This window comes from Erythrolamprus reginae, chromosome 6 (assembly GCF_031021105.1).
Source record: "Erythrolamprus reginae isolate rEryReg1 chromosome 6, rEryReg1.hap1, whole genome shotgun sequence".
NCBI classification, from domain to species: Eukaryota; Metazoa; Chordata; class Lepidosauria; order Squamata; family Dipsadidae; genus Erythrolamprus; species Erythrolamprus reginae.
The window spans coordinates 2,228,104-2,248,619 of NC_091955.1; the positions used below are offsets into that span (position 1 = coordinate 2,228,104).

General features: G+C 45.5%; 1 protein-coding gene across 2 annotated transcripts; it reads right to left on the minus strand.

Moving 5' to 3' along the window:
• Positions 1–226: 226 nt before the first annotated feature.
• SEC61A2 (SEC61 translocon subunit alpha 2) lies at positions 227–19,827 on the minus strand. Of its 2 annotated transcripts, XM_070755032.1 has the most exons (12): positions 19,692–19,824; positions 16,010–16,077; positions 14,267–14,332; positions 12,415–12,493; positions 11,040–11,171; positions 10,070–10,179; positions 8,903–9,056; positions 7,007–7,167; positions 5,176–5,373; positions 3,865–4,056; positions 3,661–3,737; positions 227–2,018 (listed from the first exon to the last, which is right to left on the minus strand). In XM_070755032.1, exons 1-12 carry the CDS (start codon positions 19,696–19,698, stop codon positions 1,832–1,834), a joined length of 1,431 nt encoding a protein of 476 aa, XP_070611133.1. In that variant the 5' UTR covers positions 19,699–19,824; the 3' UTR covers positions 227–1,831. The 2 variants fall into 2 exon arrangements, with proteins under 2 accessions (XP_070611133.1, XP_070611134.1); XM_070755033.1 differs by lacking the exon at positions 11,040–11,171 and having other exon boundaries at positions 19,692–19,827.
• Between the last annotated feature and the right edge of the window lie 689 nt (positions 19,828–20,516).

Here is a 20,516-nt window from a genome sequence, read left to right on the forward strand (position 1 = left end):
TCCCGTGACATCGGGGATATTACACTGGTGTGTAAAAAAACGGCAGGGAGTCACCTTTTTCAGTGTTGTTGTGACTCTGGTCACTAAACGAGCTGGCATTTTGAGGACTCCCTGTCTACACGCCCCATTTTTACTTCAAGGTGTTCTAGGCAAGCCATCTTAAGAAGGAGAAGGAGAAAAAGGAGGAGGTGGAGGAGGAGGAGAAGGAAAAAAAAGCAAGGATACATTTTTAATTAAATAACTTTTTAATGTCTGATGTTTTACACGGGCAACGATGCAGCAAAGAAACACAATGGAGGCTCGGCTTCTGGTCAACACAAGCCCCTCGAAGACCAACAACTTTGCTCAGCTGTGGGTTTTTAAAATGTACTGTGGAGAAAAGACACGAGAGTGACATTTGAAGCAGCTCAGGTCAGAAAAACCCCAGGCTCACAACGTGATGGTGTCGTGATCCATCAGCCACCAGCCCCTTCCAGCAGCCGAATCAGACGAGGAGGCGGAGGAGGCGTGGGAGTCAGCGTCCACATCAAGGCAACCCGAGAGCTCCGAGGGGGGAGAGGGGATGGAGCTGTCAGAGAGAGAGACAAGTCGGAGCCTGGACCATCCGTTAGCCCTCAAGTGGAGAGTCCACAGCCCCCAGGTCTGGAGGTGAAAGAAGAGGAACAGCTGGGTCCTGTGCCTGATGCAGAAAAGGCAGAGAAGAGGAGAGCAGTGGAAATCTACGGGCCGGTCCTCGGGATGGAAGAGCCCCCACTGCCAGCGAAGCCCCACCCTAGCTGTGGGGATAAAAGGCAGGGGGCGGAGCCTGGGCCATCTGTCAGCCTACAGCTGGAGAGTCTATAGCTTTCAGGTCTGGAGGTGGTGGATGACGAAGAGAAGGATTAGCTGGGTCCTGTGCCTGATGCACAAAAGGCAGAGAAGAGGAGAGCAGTGGAAATCTATGGGCGGGTCCTCAGGACAGAAGAGCCACCACTGCTAGCGAAGCCCCACCCTAGCTCTGGAGATAAAGGGCAGGAGGCCGTGATGAACAGGTATAGAGACAACTATTGGTTTTCTGGGTGAGTTTGTTAGCCTGCGAGAAAACGTTTTGTTTGGGCCGCCAGCATTCCTAGGAATCGTTGCTTCAACTTTTGTCGTGTTTGGGCAACTGGGTCAGTTGTGAAGGGGCTGGCGGAAACCTGAATTCCCTTCATCCAGGCTCAAGTAACACCCTTCAGTGAAATTCGCAAAGGTGGCCGTCGACACAGTCTCCCACTACAATCTCAAAGTCGGGCTTAAATTGCAAGGGAGGGGGGGTTGCGTTTTCCCCCCGCTTTGAATATAGAAAAAAGCAATTTAAGATAAAATATAGATTTCCGAGAAGGAAGGGGATTTTATTTTAATTTTTTTTAAGGAAATACGCTCTAACTAAGCCGTTCGAAGCAACCCGGAACTCTTTGCGACGGGCGACGAGATGTGCGTAGGTAATGTTTTTCACGCCCACCGAGTGTGCAAAAGTGCAATGAAATGCCCCCCCCCCCCCACCGTTCTTCCCTCGAGGGTTGGAGAGGAGAGAATTGTGTTTCCCGACATTACAGGCCACACAAGAGAGAGAGAGAGAGGGATTTTTGGATTGTTATTATTATTATTTAAACCAAGACAATGTAAACTTTGATTCTTTTAAGGCAGCCAGCTCTGAAGCTGCACACAAGCCCATTTACGAACAAATGGGGCGACTCGTGTCGAAAAGAAGGAGGGGGAAAATAAATTAAAATGGCATTATTGGATTCGGGTGAGGTCGAAGGATGTTCCCCCACCCCTTTTGTCACAAACCAGGTTAATGCCGGCCTGTTTAGAAAAACAAAGCTCCCACGCCTCCAACTTCGGCTTGTTCTTTGACAAAAATCTCAAAATATTGATAAATGATCGTGACCGCCAGCAAGATCCCCGTGCCGGAGCCGATGGCGCCCAGGAAATCAGCCAGGACCGAGAGCGCCCCGATACACAACCCACCGAAGGCAGCTGCCGTCGGGATGTACCTACAGGGAGAAAGAGGAACGAAATCCCTTTTAATTCAAACCTGTTCCCTTTTGTGTTGCTGTGTGTGCAACTCTTGACATTTTGTTTGGCGGGGAGAGTAAGATCTAGGTTCGGAAGGTGGAGGTGTGTAACGTGAAGCAAGATGCGCTGGCACCACATGGGCCTGAAAGTTCCAAATTTCCTAATGTTGTTTCATTTATTTTTTTATAACTGCCTTGAAGACCCCAAATTTCTGCAGCTAAGTATGGAGGAGGAGGAAGAAGAGGAAGAAGAGGACTGTGGGGTCCTTGGTGCTCTCTGAGCTTGTAGGTTTTCTAGCAGACATTTCATTATCCAAATAGGTAACATCATCAATGCTAGAAGGGAGTGAGGTTGCCAGAGAGGAGGAAAAGAAACAGAAGGAGAAGGAGAAGAAGGAGGGAAGAAGGGCCAGGGAGAGGGGGAGGAGGAAGAAGGAGGAGGAGGAGAAGAAGAAGAAGGAGGAGGAGGAGGAGAGGGAGAAGAAGGAGAAGGAGAAGAAGAAAAGGGAGAAGGAGAAGAAGAAATGGGAGAAGGAGAAGAAGAAGAAGAAAAAAAGAAGAAGAAGAAAAGGGAGAAGAAGAAGAAAAGGGAGAAGAAGAAGAAGAAAAGGGAGAAGAAGAAGAAGAAGAATGGGTGGAGGAGATGGAGATTGTGGGGTCCTTGTGGACTTTTCATTACCCAACTAGGTAACATCATCAATGCTAGAAGGGAGTGAGGTTGCCAGAGAGGAAGAGAAGAAACAGAAGGAGAAAGAGAAGGAGGAGAGGGAAGAAGAAGGTAGGGGAGGAGGAGGAGATGGAGGAGGAGATTGTGGGGTCCTTGTGGACTTTTCATCACCCAACTAGGTAACATCACCAGTCCTATTTAATAACACTGATGCTTTTAACCTAGTTTGGGCCATGGAACAGACTTCCAGAAACTTGCCCAGCCGAGGGAGCAACCAAAGACCCCTCCTCCTCTTCAAGTGGAACTATTTCGGATCTCCTTACTGTTGTACATACTCCTGATCAGTTGGAGGATGATGAAGATATTGAGGACTCGGATTCAGATAGTGTTTATGAAGTAGTGGGGGTCCCAGGGTTACAGGTAGTAGAACAGGTGGGAGGCCAGCCACAGGATGGGGCTATGAGTTCAGGATGTAGTGAGGGAGAATCAGACGCTCGCTGGGTTAATCCTAAACTCAGAAGGATTCAGAAATGTAGAGAGCAAAGGTCTGGAAGAAGATATTAAGGAGAGGAATGGGTTAAACACTGTAGTGATGTATTTGGCACGTCAGGGGGTCAGTGGAGAAGAAGGGTGGAGATTCAACCTTGCTGAAAAGAAATATGGATGTGTTTTAACCACGCTAAAGTAAGCCAAAGTATTTTGTATTGTATTCAGTCAGTGCTGCTGTCTTTTTTAAAGCGATGTAGTTAGGAAATAAATCTTGGCTAAGTGAAGCAGGAAAAGGAATGTGAGGAATGCGGCTAAGAGAGAGATAACGGACCGAGTGACGTCTGGAATGTGTTTGAAGTACAAGAGAGCAGAGAAATAAACGGAGTTGCTTTATTCATGAAATGGTGCATTTAATGAGAGTTATTTGTAATTACTAAACTTCTACCAGAAACCCAGAACACTTACCGGTTTAATTCATGAACCATGGACGTGTCTCTGTGGCCCCTCATGACCATTTGCTGCTCTTTCAGTTGCTTGGCGACCTGCAACGGTACCGGTCAGTGTCAAAAGGGAGGAAGCCAGAGGTGGCGTTGGGGGGGACGACGAGGGCGGGTGCAGGAAGGAGGGAGGGAGGGGGGGGGAAGAGACGGGGGGGGGGGGACCACCTACGTCTTTGGCAGAAGATCCAGACACTTCGATCCACGTCTTGGAGAAGAAGGCACAAGAGCCCAGCATGAAGATGATATAGACAATCACGTGGACCGGATCCTCGAAGATGGCCCCCATGGATTCCGGGGGGGAGAGGTAATAGCACAGCCCCCCCACAGGATAGGAGCGCGCTGGGCCGCCCCCGCTAACGTCCTGGAAAAGGAAGGAGAGAGAGCGAAAAACGTGGGAGTTTTTTTCTTTCCTTATTTTGCAATTTTTTAGATTTATTAATTTGAAATATATTTTTTAATAAACGATAATATAGTTAAGACTTTCAGTAATTCTGCATTGTGACATAAAAACATATCACATCTCCATATCGTCACAGGACTCTTGTTCAAACTTTACCACTTTAACATAGTCATTCATTTCTTTTTACAGGTACGTATAGTTATACCTTTTTTATTTACGTATTTACAGCTTATATTTTTGAGGTCATTCTTTGTCAAGTGGACCAGGTGAAATTGAGAAGGAAGAGAGAGGAGAAGAGGAGGAAGAGAGGAGGAGGGGAGAAAGAGGGAGAGATGAAAAGGAAGAGAGAGAAGAAGAGGAGAAAGAGAGAAGGAGGGGAGAGGAGAGAGGAAAAGAGAAGGAAGAGAGAGAAGGGGGAAGAAAGGAGGGAGGCGGAGGAAGAGAGGAAAAGAGAAGGAAGAGAGAGAAGAAGAGGAGGAAGAGAGGAGGAGGGAAGAGGACAGGAGAGAGGAAAAGAGAAGGGAGAGAGAGAAGGGGGAAGAAAGGAGGGAGGAGGAAGAGAGGAAAAGAGAAGGAAGAGAGAGAAGAGGAGGAAGAGAGGAGGAGGGAAGAGGAGAGGAGAGAGGAAAAGAGAAGGAAGAGAGAGAAGAAGAGGAGGAAGAAAGGAGGGAGAAGAGGTGAGGAGAGAAGAAAAGAGAAGGAAGAGAGAGAAGGGGGAAGAAAGGAGGGAGGAGGAGGAAGAGAGGAAAAGAGAAGGAAGAGAGAGAAGAAGAGAAGGAAGAGAGGAGGAGGGAAGAGGATAGGAGAGAGGAAAAGAGAAGGAAGAGAGAGAAGGGGGAAGAAAGGAAGAGAAAGGAGGGAGGAAGAGGAAAAGAGGAAGAGGAGAAAGAGATGAGAAGGAAGAGAGAGAAGGAGAAGAGGAAGAGAGGAGGAGGGATAGATGAGAAGTCATAAACGCGGGACAAAACTCACTTCACCGAGGTCTCGCTAAGCGACGGAAGAGGGGAGGAGGGTCCTCGATGGCGGTCATTAAGCCGAGGACCAAGACCTGCCTGGTGTAGGGAAGAGCCGGCTACTCACCGCCCACTGGCCGAGTAGATTGACGAGGAAGTTGCCGCTGAAGCGGACAGAGAGCATCTGGGAGATGACGTAGAGGTTGGAGACTAAGGCCGACTGGAGGATGATGGGGATGTTGGAGGTATAAAAGAGCTTGATGGGGTAGCTGCTATATTGGCCCCGGTAGCGGGCGGATTTGATCGGGAGATCCACCCGGAAGCCCTGCGGGAGAGAAGAGGAGGAAACACTGGGATCGATGGCTGGATCTCTCCCGTTTCGAAGCTGCAGAAACCAAGAAGGACTTTGGACCAGGACGGAGCCCGGAAGATCCCGCCACGGAGCTGCAAACTTCAGATCAAACCCTTGCAAACGAGAAGCCAGGATAGTTTAGCTCTGACCGAGAAGGGGCGTCCGTAGCTCTGGGTTGAACTGGTGCTCGCTGGCCTTGTTTTCTTGCAGATGTTTCCTGAGCCAAGTAGGGAACATCATCAGGGCGAAGAGGAGGAGGAGGAGGTGAGAAGAGAAGGAAGAGACAGGAGGAGGAGGAGGAGAGGAGGAATGAGGAATAGGAGAGAAGGAGAGAAGGAAGGGAGGAGGGGGGAGGAAGAGGAAAGGAGAGAGGAGATGAGAAGGAGAAGAGGAAGAAGAAAGAAGGAAGGAGGAGGAGGAAAAGAGGAAGAGATGAGAAGAGAAGGAAGAGAGAGAAGGAGAAGAGGAAGGAAAAAGAAGGAAGGAGGAGGAGGAAAAGAGGAGGAAGAGATGAGAAGGAAGAGAGAGGAGGAGAAGAGGAAGGAAAAAGAAGGAAGGAGGAGGAGGAAAAGAGGAGGAAGAGATGAGGAGGAAGAGAGAGAAGAGGAAGAAGAAAGAAGGAAGGAGGAGGAGGAAAAGAGGAGGAAGAGATGAGAAGAGAAGGAAGAGAGAGGAGAAGAGGAAGGAAAAAGAAGGAAGGAGGAGGAGGAAAAGAGGAGGAAGAGATGAGGAGGAAGAGAGAGAAGAGGAAGAAGAAAGAAGGAAGGAGGAGGAGGAAAAGAGGAGGAGGAAGAGATGAGAAGAGAAGGAAGAGAGAGGAGGAGAAGAGGAAGGAAAAAGAAGGAAGGAGGAGGAGGAAAAGAGGAGGAAGAGATGAGGAGGAAGAGAGAGAAGAGGAAGAAGAAAGAAGGAAGGAGGAGGAGGAAAAGAGGAGGAGGAAGAGAGAGAAGAGGAAGAAGAAAGAAGGAAGGAGAAGGAGGAAAAGAGGAGGAAGAGATGAGAATGAAAAGAGAGAGAAAGAGGGAGGAGGAGGAAGAGATAAGAAGGAAGATAGAGAAGGAAGGAAAAGGAGGAAAAGAGGAGGAGGAAGAGATGAGAAGAGAAGGAAGAGAAAGGAGCAGGAAGAGGAAGAGAGGAGGAGGAAGAAGAGAGAGGAGAAGAGAGGAAGAGAGGATGGAGCAGGAAGAGAAAAAGAGGAGATCCTATTTATTTATTTATTTATTGGATTTGTATGCCGCCCCTCTCCGGAGATCTGTGGCATCCTTGGTGCTCTCTGAGTTTGGCTGTTTCCTTTAGAGACATTTCATGACCCAACTAGGTAACCTCATCAGTGGAGCCCAGAAAGCACCAAGCACTCAAAAAAAATGGAAATGAGAAAGAACTTTCCCATTGGAAATTCAGAATTGGAAAGAGAACCAACTCTTCCAGCCAGGGCTCTGACTTTCGGATCCTCCTCTCTAACTATTTCGTCTCCCGAGAAATTCTCAAACGGGATCCGCTGACTTTTAGGCCCAACGGAAACGTTTGGCCTCCCACTTTCCTCCTGTCCCTCAACACAACATTTGTTTTTCACACACCTTCAAACCTCCCCGCGGATGCTCCTTACCTGGAAGTATATGACTACGGCAAACACAAAAACGGTCGCGATCAGGTTCATGAGATTCGGCAAGTTCTGGCGGTAAAAGGCCTCCCGCAGGGCGCGGACTTTGTCGGTGCGCGTGGCCAAGAGGTGGAACAAGGCAATGACGGCGCCTTCGAACTCCGTACCTGGATGGACACACACACACACAAAAAGTATTCAAATCAGGTCGACAACCCTTGCTGTATTGAACACCGCGAAAACAGCCGAAGAGAATTATTCATGCAGGATTCAAGAAAGAAAATGAACAAAAAACACAGCCGTCCTCGACTTATGACGGCTTGTTTAGCGACCGCTCAAAGTTACGACCGTTTTTTTCACACGGATGATCGCTGTTGTCAGGTTTTCCAGGTGATCGAAATTCAGAAGGCTTGGCCATCAACTTGTACAAGTCCCAGGGTGACGTAAATCCACTTTTTTGGGCAACTTTTCCCGATCGGCAAAACCATGAAGCGAGCCGGATTCAGCAAAGAACCGGATTTGCCAAAGAACCTTAACGGCTCCAGGATGCGGCAAGGAAATGTCGTAAAACAGAGGCAAAGCTGACTTTAACTAATTTGCCCCCGCTGAGCAGCAATTTTGATCTCCGTGGTGGGTCGTAACTCGAGGACAACCGACAGTGGGGTGCACCATTATTTAACATAATCATTCAACGAAAATATTCCGAAAGGTATTGAAGAAGTTGGTATGGAGAAGAAAAAAATTATTCAATGACACGGACTTGGGTCAGTTTGAAATGAACCATGCTAAAACCTCTTACAGGAACTCCTATTTTTTGCACCGTGCCCCCCAAAAAACTCACCAAATAAAATTTCATGCAAACTAAATGCTTTTTTCCCCCAAGTGAAAACAGGCATGCGAATTCTCCCAGGACGCCCGGGCAAATGGAGCTTTTAGGGTCCCCTAGAACATAGTTTGTAGGGTCATCTAGAACACAGTCTGTAGCGTTCTCTAAATGCAGTTTGTAGGGTCCCCTAGAACATAGTTTGTAGGGTCCCCTAGAACATAGTTTGTAGGGTCATCTAGTATAGTCTGTAGCGTTCTCTAAATGCAGTTTGTAGGGTCCCCTAGAACATAGTTTGTAGGGTCATCTAGTATAGTCTGTAGCGTTCTCTAAATGCAGTTTGTAGGGTCCCCTAGAACATAGTTTGTAGGGTCATCTAGTATAGTCTGTAGCGTTCTCTAAATGCAGTTTGTAAGGTCCCCTAGAACATAGTTTGTAGGGTCATCTAGAACACAGTCTGTAGCGTTCTCTAAATGCAGTTTGTAGGATTCCCTAGAACATAGTTTGTAGGGTCCCCTAGAACATAGTTTGTAGGGTCATCTAGTATAGTCTGTAGCGTTCTCTAAATGCAGTTTGTAGGGTCCCCTAGAACATAGTTTGTAGGGTCATCTAGAACACAGTATGTAGCGTTCTCTAAATGCAGTTTGTAGTGTTCCCTAGAACATAGTTTGTAGGGTCCCCTAGAACATAGTTTGTAGGGTCATCTAGAACACAGTATGTAGCGTTCTCTAAATACAGTTTGTAGTGTTCCCTAGAACATAGTTTGTAGGGTCATCTAGTATAGTCTGTAGCGTTCTCTAAATGCAGTTTGTAAGGTCCCCTAGAACATAGTTTGTAGGGTCATCTAGAACACAGTATGTAGCATTCTCTAAATGCAGTTTGTAGTGTTCCCTAGAACATAGTTTGTAGGGTCATCTAGAACCCAATTTTGTAGAGTACCCTAGAATGCAGTTTGAAAACCCTCCTTGATCTAGAACCGCCCCTGGTGTCTGGTTCCGGGCTTCTCCCCCGCAAGAGGCTGACAAAAAGCATGCAACCGACGACGGTGGCATCGGCCCTCGAGGAAAACGTTACCGTACCTCTGCCCGTGTTAATGGTGGTGGGGCTAAAGGCCTTCCAGACAATGGTCTCACAGATGTTGGTGGCAATGAAGAGAGAAATGCCAGACCCCAAGCCATAGCCTTTCTGCAGAAGCTCGTCAAGGAGAAGGACTATCAAGCCAGCGACAAACAACTGTGGAAGGGGGGGTGGGGGAGGGAATTCCAGAAAGGTCCAGTTCACACGATCAACATTTGGATGGTCGGCGATCGGTTCATAGTTACGGCGACTGCAGTATCCCGGGCTCAAGTGGCCAGCTTCTGCGACTTTTTTTTTTAATGTTTTATTTAATTATTTTTCCTTTTTAAAACATCACAATTTTTCACACATCTAGACCTAATCTCTTACATTTTAAAGTGATACCTCGTCTTACAAACACCTCATCATACAAACTTTTTGAGATACAAACCTGTGGTTTAAGATTTTTTTGCCTCTTCTTACAAACTATTTTCACCTTACAAACCCACCACCGCCGCTGGGATGCCCCGCCTCCGGACTTCCGTTGCCAGCGAAGCGCCCGTTTTTGTGCTGCTGGGATTTTATTTAATTTATTTATTTATTATTTAGATTTGTATGCCGCCCCTCTCCGAAGACTGCCCTCCATGGGGCTCCCCTCCATGGGAAACCCCACCTCCGGACTTCCGTGTTTTTGCGATGCTGCAGGGGAATCCCAGCAGGGGAATCCCAGCAGCGCAAAAACGGGCGCTTCGCTGGCAACGGAAGTCCGGAGGTGGGGTATCTGGGTAGGCCTGGAAAAGTTTGGCTACCTGTACGTATCTTGCCATTTTTCAAATAATCCAAACTTGCTGCGGCTGGGATCGAACCCTCCCTGCCTCCTGGCCCCACGGACTGATTAGAAGCTACACAAAAACATCTTCAGAAGGGCCATTTGAGTTACGTAAGAGCCAGGGGGTGGCACAGTGGTTAGAGTGCAGCACTGCAGGGCTGTTTCATCTAACTACTAGCTATTGTTCGGCGGTTCAAATCTCACCCCTGGCTCAAGGGTGACTCAGCCTTCCGTACTTCAAACGAGGACCCAGTTTATTGGGGGCAAGAAGCTGATTCTGTCAACTGCTTAGAGAGGGCTGTAAAAACACTAGGAAGCGGTGTATAAACCTAAGTGCTACTGCTATTATGGAAGGACGTACCTGGATTATAATCAGGAGGCAGATTCCGGCCCCCATTTCGGAAGGATCTCCGTACATCCCTGTCATGACGTAGACGATGGCCTGGCCAATGGTGATAATCATTCCGAACACTGGGAATAAAAACAGAACAAAGAGTTACATTCTTGTTTAAGAGAATCGGCAGTGCAGGATTGGACTGTAGGGGTCCTAGGAGTCAGTGGGTTTCTTGTAGACATTTCATGACCAAACTAGGTAGCATCATCAGTGTAACGATACCGCAAACCTATCTTGTAAAAAAACCCCAAAAATCTCATTATTCTGTCTTATTTAAGCCCAAAAGTTATAGTACTTTCTGTGTATCTAGGGAAAAAGAGTAAAATGTGGCTTAACTATCCATGTCTGTAAGAATATGGAATGCCCTCTGTAGATATGGTACGATTAAACGCCATCACTCTACTAAACAAATAATTCCCTCAACACTGTCAGACTTTGTACTAAATCTGCACTTCTATTTCTACTAGTTTTTCTCATCATTCCTATCATAGAAACATAGAAACATAGAAGATTGACGGCAGAAAAAGACCTCCTGGTCCATCTAGTCTGCCCTTATACTATTTTCTGTCTTTTATCTTAGGATGGATAGATGTTTATCCCAGGCATGTTTAAATCATCCTTTCCCTCTCACTTAGGACTGTATGACTGTCACTTGTTGCTTGTATCCTAAGATTTTTATTAATATTGATTGTTTCCTGATTACTTATTTGATTCCTATGACAATCATTAAGTCTTGTACCACATGATTCTTGACAAATGTCTCTTTTTCCTTCTTGTACACTGAGAGAATCAGCACCAAAGACAAATTTCTTGTGTGTCCAATCACACTGGACAATAAAGAATTCTATTCTATTCCTAATTCTATTTAATTTGCTGCAATCTAAGGGGGGCGGTGGGGGGCAAGGAAGGTTTTTCAGAATCCGAAAGCAATGCTCACACTTCTGAGCGCCGTTAAACAGCGCTCTGTCTTTCGGCGTATCCCCCACCTCAATGATTTTGGCGCCAGCCAGGAGCTGCATGATGAGGCCGGACGTCACAATGGGGGAGATGCCCAACTCCATTAAAGTGCCTGGAGAAGGAAGAAGCAAGGAAGGAAGGAAGGAAGGAAGGAAGGGAGAGAAACAAGAAAACAGATCTTAGAAACATAGAAGATGGATGGCAGAAAAAGACCTCCTGGTCCATCTAGTCTGCCCTTATACTATTTCCTGTATTTTATCTTAGGATGGATCCATATTTATCCCAGGCATGTTTAAATTCAGTTACTGTGGATTTATCTACCACGTCTGCTGGAAGTTTGTTCCAAGCATCTACTACTCTTTCAGTCAAATAATATTTTCTCACGTTGCCTTTGATCTTTCCCCCAACTCACCTCAGATTGTGTCCCCTTGTTCTCATGTTCACTTTCCTATTAAGAACACTTCCCTCCTGGACCTTATTTAACCCTTTAACATGTTTAAATATTTCGATCCTGTCCCCCCTTTTCCTTCTGTCCTCCAGACTTGAAGAGTTCTGCATGAAAAAAAAATCCTTAGTTATGTCCTTCAATATTCCCAAAGGGGCCCAATTCATGGGGTCTCTTTCCAATGAACCTCTCTCTACTATCTGTCTTGCTCAACCTTGGTCACGTTAAGAGGGGTGGACTTCAACTCCCAGAATTTCCCCAGTCTATGGAACAGAAGGGAAGGGAGGGAGGGAGGAAAGAAGGAATGGAGGGAGGGAGGGAAGGAAGGAAGAAAGAGAGAGAGAGAGAGAAAATAGGAATGAGAGGAAAAAAGGAGGAAAGGAAGGAAGGAAGGAAAGAGAAGGAAATAGGAATGACAGAGGAAGGAAGGTGAGGGAGGGAGGGAATAAGGAAGGAAGGGAGGGAAGAGAGAGAGAGAGAAAGAAAATAGGAATGACAGAGGAAGAAAGGAGGAAAGGAAAGAAGGAAGGAAGGAAAGGGAAGGAAATAGGAATGACAGGAAGGAAGGGGAGGGAGGGAGGGAAGAGAGAGAGAGAGAATGAAAATAGGAATGACAGAGGAAGAAAGGAGGAAAGGAAGGAAGGAAAGGGAAGAGAAGGAAATAGGAATGACAGAGGAAGGAAGGGGAGGGAGGGAGGGAAGAGAGAGAGAAAATAGGAATGACAGAGGAAGAAAGGAGGAAAGGAAAGAAGGAAGGAAAGGGAAGGAAATAGGAATGACAGAGGAAGGAAGGAAGGAAGGAAGGAAGCCCATCAAATATTAGAATGCTGCTATTCTCCCTCCCCTAACCCTTCTTTTCATTCAGCTTGACAGAGGCTAGCCTAGATGGTTAAGAGAGAAGCCCACCAACCTCTGTTGGATGCCAGGATGACCCTCATCCAGTAGAAGGGATCCGCGGAGTCCGAGGACATTATTCCAAATAACGGTATCTGCGGGAGTTGTAACAATATTAAACGTGAATCAAAACAGACGGCAACGGTGATTTTCTTTGAAAAAGGCTCAAACGCTGAATCTTTTTAGACAAAATTTTAAAAAAGTCAACCCAATTTTTTGACAGAGACAATGCAGCTATTCCTCGACTTACATCCTTCAAAGGAGCCCCAGAATTGCACTCGTTAAATCTTGAAAGGGCCCAGGGGAAGAGCCTTCTCTGTGGCGGCCCCGGCCCTCTGGAACCAATTCCCCCCAGAGATCAGAACTGCCCCCACCTTGCCTTTCGTAAGCTTCTTAAAACCCACCTCTGCCGCCAGGCATGGGGGATCTGAGATCCTCTTTCCCCCTAGGCCTTTACAATGTTATGCATGGTATGTCTGTATGTATGCTTGGTTTTTATTATAATGGGTTTTTAATTGTTTTAATATTGGATTGTTATAGGCTGTTTTTATTACCGTTGTTAGCCGCCCCGAGTCTACGGAGAGAGGCAGCATACAAATCCAATAAATAGATAGATAGATAGATAGATATAGATAGATAAATAAATAAATAAATAAATTGTGGCCGTACGCTGCGGTATCACGTGACTAGACTCAATTTTACGACCGATTGCACCGCAGTTGTTATGCAAAACTCACCCGGTGGCTATGCAAATCCATAGTGGTCATTAAACAGACAAAGGTTCTTCCTAATGGGCATTTTTTTTGAAATTGTAATTTTGAACTGTCCTTGAGTAAACTGGTGGCAAGTTGAGTGTTACCTGCATTTTATCTACTTTCATGGTTCACGTGGCATCCATCACACCGAGTGTTTGACATGCTATAATAATGTACTAAGAACCTCCGGAGCAGAGACAGATAATATTCTAAAAAATTTCCAAGATTTTTAAAGCCCTGTATTACTTTTCTTTTTTTAAAAAAATTGCTGCCAACCTGCCTTCCATTGAGGACATATATACTGCATGAGTCAAAAAGAGGATTGTGAAAATATTTACTAACCCCTCGCATCCTGGACATTTTATTTTATTTTATTTTTAGAATAGAATAGAATAGAATATTATTATTATTATTATTATTATTATTATTATTATTATTATTATTATTCTTAATTAGATTTGTATGCCGCCCCTCTCCGCAGACTCGAATAGAATAGAATAGAATAGAATAGATTTTTTTATTGGCCAAGTGTGATTGGACACACAAGGAATTTGTCTTGGTGCAGATGCTCTCAGTGTGCATAAAAGGAAAAGAGACATTTGTCAAGAATCATGTGGTACAACACTTAATGATTGTCATAGGGTTCAAATAAGCCATGAAGAAACAATCAATAATAATAAAAATCTTAGGATACAAGCAACAAGTTACAGTCATACAGTCCTAAGTGGGAGGAGATGGGTGATAGGAATGATGAGAAAAAACTAGTAGAAATAGTAGCGCAGTCTTAGCAAATGGTTTGACAATGTTGAGGGAATTATTGGTTTAGCAGAGTGGTGGCGTTTGGGAAAAAACTGTTCTTGAGTCTAGTTGCCTTGGTGTGCAGTGCTCTGTAGTGATGTTTGGAGGTTAGGAGTTGAAACAGTTTATGTCCAGGATGTGAGGGGTGATTCTATTCTATTCTATTCCATTCCATTCCATTCCATTCCAATCCCAATCCACTCCACTCTACTCTCCAGCCCTATTAATTACCTAATAACATCAGGCAGACCGTAGATGGTCTGATAGAAATTGAACATATAAAGAATCTCGGCCTATATTGAGGTCACTTCTTACCTGGCAGCATACTAAAAAAATGAAGAGGGTGATAGCTGTCCATAAAACTTTCTCTCGGAATTGAATCTGTAAAGCACAACCATAATAAAACCAAGTTAACCAACAGCAATGGTTTAGGATAGCAAGATGGAAAAATAAAGAAACACATCTCCAGGTTTGTGGAGATTCTCCAACCTATAGGGGAAGGTTTGGTAGGGAAGGTTTGCTTATTTTCTGATGACTCTAAAGCATGCAATAGGGTTGATATTCCTGGGGGCATCTGTAATATGGCAAATGATTTAGCTTTACTAGATAAATGGTCAAAGCAATGGAAACTACAGTTTAATGTTTGCAAATGTAAAATAATGCACTTGGGGAAAAGGAATCCTCAATCTGAGTATTGTATTGGCAGTTCTGTGCTAGCAAAAACTTCAGAAGAGAAGGATTTAAGGGTCGTGATTTTTGACAGTCTCCAAATGGGTGAACAGTGCAGCCAGGTGGTAGGGAAAGCAAGTAGAATGCTTGGCTGCATAGCTAGAGGTATAACAAGCAGGAAGAGGGAGATTGTGATCCCGCTGTATAGAGCACTGGTGAGACCACATTTGGAATACTGTGTTCAATTCTGGAGACCTCACCTACAAAAAGATATTGACAAAATTGAATGGGTCCAAAGACGGGCTACAAGAATGGTGGAAGGTCTTAAGCATAAAATGTATCAGGAAAGACTTCATGAACTCAATCTGTATAGTCTGGAGGACAGAAGGAAAAGGGGGGACATGATCGAAACATTTAAATATATTAAAGGGTTAAATAAGGTCCAGGAGAGAAGAGTTTTTAATAGGAAAGTGAACACAAGAACAAGGGGACACAATCTGAGGTTAGTTGGGGGAAAGATCAGAAGCCACGTGAGAAAATATTATTTGATGGAAAGAGAAGTAGATGCTTGGAACAAACTTCCAGCAGAAGTGGTAGATAAATCCACAGTAACTGAATTTAAACATGCCTGGGATAAACCTAGATCCATCCTAAGATCAAATACAGGGAATAAGTATAAGGGCAGACTAGATGGACCAGGAGATCTTTTTCTGCCGCCAATCTTCTATGTTCCTACGTAAAGGTGTTTTTTCAGGAGGCAACTGGACTTTCTGATTTTTCTTTTGAAGATGTTTCGCCCCTCACCAGAGAAGCTTCTTCAGGTCTGACTGGAACAGAAGGATTGATACTCCTTGCAGTCAGCTGAGGTAGTGAGATGTCTGCAAGAATACAACCAAGCTCGGAGAACACCAAGGACTTCAAAAGAAAGTATTAAGAGCTTCCCTATCTTATTGCTGGGAGACTTTAGGGCTTAAGTCCTTTTTTCCATGCATAACTAAAGGGAAATGCGTCACCCAATGAAATATTTCCCTTTAGTTATGCATGGAAAAAAGGACTTAAGTCTTACAGTATCCCAGCAGTAAGATAGGGAAGCTCTTAATATTTTCTTTCGAAGTCTTTGGTGTTCTCACCCAATGATTTTCATGGATATTTAGTGAAACCTGTTTACATGCGGGCTGGGAAATAAGTCTCGGCCAAAGAAGCACAATTTGCTTTCAGACATACTTAACACTATGTACCCAAGCTTCCAAAATTTCACTTCTGATATTGGGAAATTACAGAGAGCGCTCAAATTTCCCACGCCTCCTTTGAAGAACCTGATCCTCCTAAAATTGTAAGGCTTAAAATGCCTCCCGTGAATCTTGCAGAAGCAAAACTTGAGTTGCTTACTTTTCGTTCAGGCTTCTGGATTTCGGGTAAAACGGCACAGAAGGGCTTAATCAGTTCCAGAAATTTGACTGTTAAGAAAAAGGGGAAAAAAGGAATGTTATACATTGCGGTGATAAGTGAGAATAAAAGTACCGAACATTTATTTATTTTATTTATTTATTGGATTTGTATGCCGCCCCTCTCCGCAGACTCGGGGCGGCTAACAACAATGATAAAAACAACATGTGACAATCCAATAATAAAACAACTAAAAACCCTTATTATAAAACCAAACATACACACAGACATACCATGCATAACTTGTAATGGCCTAGGGGGAAGGAATATCTTAACTCCCCCATGCCTGGCGGTATAAATGAGTCTTGAGTAGTTTACGAAAGACAGGGAGGGCGGGGGCAATTCTAATCTCCAGGGGGAGTTGGTTACAGAGGGCTGGGGCCGCCACAGAGAAGGCTCTTCCCCTGGGGCCCGCCAAATGACATTGTTAAATGTCTAGAACTCCTAGAATCCAGGATTGTTGGTTGCAGTTTATTGGATTGTGCTTAACTCTGGAAGAACCGTGTTTAACTCCCAGGACTAAATTAGCCTTCATGGTTAACGCCAAAGAATGTCATGTATTTAAGAGGCACTCATTATCGCTAGATAGATCCTGCAACACCCACACAATTAAAAGCAGATGTTTCCTACTACAATTTGACAGCTTGTTAGTAACCTCGACTATCACTAAGTGTTGCATCTTTTTATTCTTGATGAATACATTTTATTCTCCTTATGTACCCTGAGAGCATCTGCACCAAAGACACATTCCTTGTGTGTCCAATCACACTTGGCCAATAAAGAATTCAATTCAATTCAATTCCTAATATGATTTGATTGCTTATTTGTACCCTATGACAATGAAGTGTTGTACTTCATGATTCTTGACAAATGCATATTTTCTTTTATGTACACTAAGAGCATCTGAACCAAAGACAAATTCCTTGTGTATCTAATCACACTTGGCCAATAAATAATTCAATTCAATTCTGTTCTATTCCTAATATAATTTTATTGCTTATTGTACCCTATGACAATCATTAAGTGTTGTATATCATGATTCTTGACAAATGTATATTTTCTGAGAGCACCTGCACCAAAGACAAATTCCTTGAGTGTCCAATCACATTTGGCCAATAAAGAATTCCATTCTATTCTATTTATTTATTTTATTTTATTGGATTTTTAGGCTGCCCTTCTCTTATGGACTCAGGGCGGCTTACGCAATAAAGTCAACAGAAAATGCAAAATATACTGCTCAAAAAAATAAAGGGAACCCTCAAAGAACCCATCCTAGATCTGAATGAATAATATATTCTCATTGAATACTTTGTTCTGTACAAAGTTGAATGTGCTGACAACGAAACGAATTTGATTGTCAATCAGTGTTGCTTCCTAAGTGTACAGTTGGATTTCACAGAAGTTTGATTTACTCGGAGTTATATTGTGTTGTTTAAGTGTCCCCTTTATTTTTGTGAGCAGTCTATAAGAAACCCAATATAAAACCAAATCTAAGACCCCAACAAAACCATTTAACCAAAAACCAATGATAATCATTCCTTCATTTCCTAATAATGATCCTTATTTCTCACAGCCGCTGGTGCAACTACAAATCCTTGCAACCGTTTGGTTTACAGTGAGCTGTGACATCTCTACCAAACAAACTCCTGAGACCTTTCCCACCGGCAAACGTTCATTCAGACGTGAAACCTTGCAACAATAACAACCACGTTTATCAGAACCATCATCATCGGAAGCCGAGCAAATTGCAGAGCTGTTTTGACTTCCTCCTCTTTTTGCATTTCCTCTCAGAGCCTAGCAACAGCATGCAACAACAACCCTACTATGGCGCCTGGGCCGGCTTGTATCAGCACCTCCTGCAATGATGGTTTCAGTGGCTGCGGTATCAGAAGGGAAGGAGGGAGAGAAGAAGGAGAAAAGGATGGATGGAGGAAGAAGGAAAGGGAACAAGGAAGGAAGAGAGAGAGAGGAAGGGAAGGAGGAAGGAAAGAGGAAAGCAGGGAGGGGGGAAGAAAGAAAGGGAGGAGAGAGGGAAGGAGGGATGGAGGAAGGAAGAGAGAGAGAAGGAAGAAGAGAGAGGAAGGAAGGCGAGAATGGAGGAAGGAGAAAAGAAGGGAGGGATGGAGGAAGGAAGGAAAGAGAGGGAGCAAGGAAGGAAGAGAGAGGAAGAAGAGAAGGAGGGATGGAGGAAGGAAAGGAGAAAGAAAGGGGGAGAGGAAAGGAAGAATAAAGGAAGGAAGGAGAGAGGGATGGCGGGAAGAAGGAAGGAGAGAGAAAAGAAAGGAGAGAGAGAAGGAGGGAAGAAGGAGAAAGGAAAGATGGAGGGAGGAAGGGGAGGGAGCGAGGAAGGAAGAGAGAGAGGAGGAGAGGGAGGGAAGAAGGAAGGGAGAGGAGAAGAAGAGGGGAAATAAGAGAGGAAGGCAACTCTCCCGCCAGGTATCTCTCAGCTTAGCTCTACTTGTCAATACCAGGGACTTATGCAACATACATTTGGGGGGGGGGGTTTCCTGGGTGACCCCCACCCCCATTCTTTCCTCTTTCCCCCTCTTTTCCTTCCTTCCTTCTTCCTTTTTCTATTTCCTTCTTCTCTCCTTTTTCATCTCTCTCTCCTTCCCTCCTTTCCATTCCCTTCCTTTCTACTTTCCCCTCTTCCTCCCCCACCCTCTTCCCCTTCCTCCTTTCCTCCTTCCCCTTTCCCACTTCCTCTCCTTCCCATCTCTCCTTCCTTCCTTTTCCCTCTCCCTCCCTCTTCGCATTCTTTTTTCTTTTCCTTCCTTTTCCCCTTCCTCATTTTTTCCTCTTTCCTATTCCCTCCTTCCTTTCTCCTTTCCTCCTTCCTCCCTTGCATTCCCTTCTTTCCCTTCCTCCCTTTTCCTGGCCCTTCTTTTCCTTCCTCCTTCCCTTTATTTCCTTCCTCCCTCCCCTCCCTCTTTCGCATTCTTTTGTCTTTCTTCCTTATTCCCTTTTCTTCTTCCTTTCCTCTCCAATTCCCGTCCCTCTCTCCCTCTTTTCTTCTCTCCTTTAATTTTTCTATTTCCATCTTCTCTCCTCTCTTCCTTTTTCATCTCTCCCTCCCTCCCTCCTTCCTCCCTTCCTCTTTACTTCTTTCCTCCTTCCTTTCCCTTTTCTATTTCTTTCTTCCATCACCCTTTTTCATGTCCTCCTCCCTCCTTCTTTTCCCACTCCTTTCTTCCTTGTTCCCATTTCCTTCCCTCCTTTTCCTTTCCTCCCCTTCCTTCCTTCCTCTATTTCTTTTTTCTTTCTATCTTTATTTATCTCCCTCCCTTCCTTCATTTCTTTCTATCTTTCTTTCTCTATCCCTCCCTTTCTTTCCTTCTCCTCCTGTCTTTTCTCCTTCTTTCCTCCCTCCCCCCATTTCTCTTTCTATCTTTCTCTCTCTCTCCCTTCCTTCCCTCTTTCTATTCCCTTCTTCCCTCCTCTCCCTTTTTCATCTCTCCTTCCTCCCTTCTCCCTCCTTCTTCACCGTCTCCTTTCCCCCTCTCCCTCCCCATTCCCTCCCCTGAGAGAGACACCCCCTGAGGGGACCCACAACTAGGAACCAGCCCGGGACCCCCAATGAGGGAGGGAGACCCCACCCGACCCCCGGCCCGGCCCCTCCACTCACTCCCCATGCTGGCGGAGGCGGGCTCGGGCGGGGCCGGGCTCCCCGGGGCTGGCAGGCAGACGGGCGGCTGCGGCGGCTCCCCTTTCCCCGCCTCCGGCCTCCTCGCCGCTCCGGAGGCTGGCCGGCCTTCCCCACCCCACCCCCGCCCCCCGCGCGACGTCTTAAGCGGCGCGACAGCAGCGGCGCCTCCCCTCTGTCGCGCGCTGGCGTCTCCGACCTCGGCCGCTTTGCAGAGAATGCCGGGAGTTGAAGTCAGCAAAAGTCTTAAAGCGGCCGAGGTCGGGGACTCCTGCGCTTGAGGGCGCATGGACCGAACCAACGATACCCAAGCGCAGGGGGGAGGGACAACGCTCTGAATGGGCTGTTCCTCTCCCTTAGAGAACAGGCCGCGCGGTCTTCGATTTACGATGGTTAGTTTAGTGGCCAAAATTACAGAGGCACTAAAAAAAAAGTGACATGACCGTTTTTCACACTTACGACCGTTGGGAGCATTCTGCCCGCCCGCCCCCCCTCAAAATTTGAACGCTTGGCAACTGACTCACCTTTATGACAGACGCAGCGTCCTCGGGGTCACGTGCCCCCCTTTTACGACCCAGCCAAATCAGTGGGGACGCCAGATTCACTTAACAACCAGGTTATTAACTGAACAAGTGCGGGGATTCACTTAACGCGGGCCGGCAAGGAAGGTCGCAAAATGGGATCGGAGCTCCCTTTACAAGCGTCTCTCTTAGGAACAGGACTCTCACCCACAAAACCCATCCATCCATCCTTACACACACACATAATAATAATAATAATAATAATAATATTATTATTATTATTATT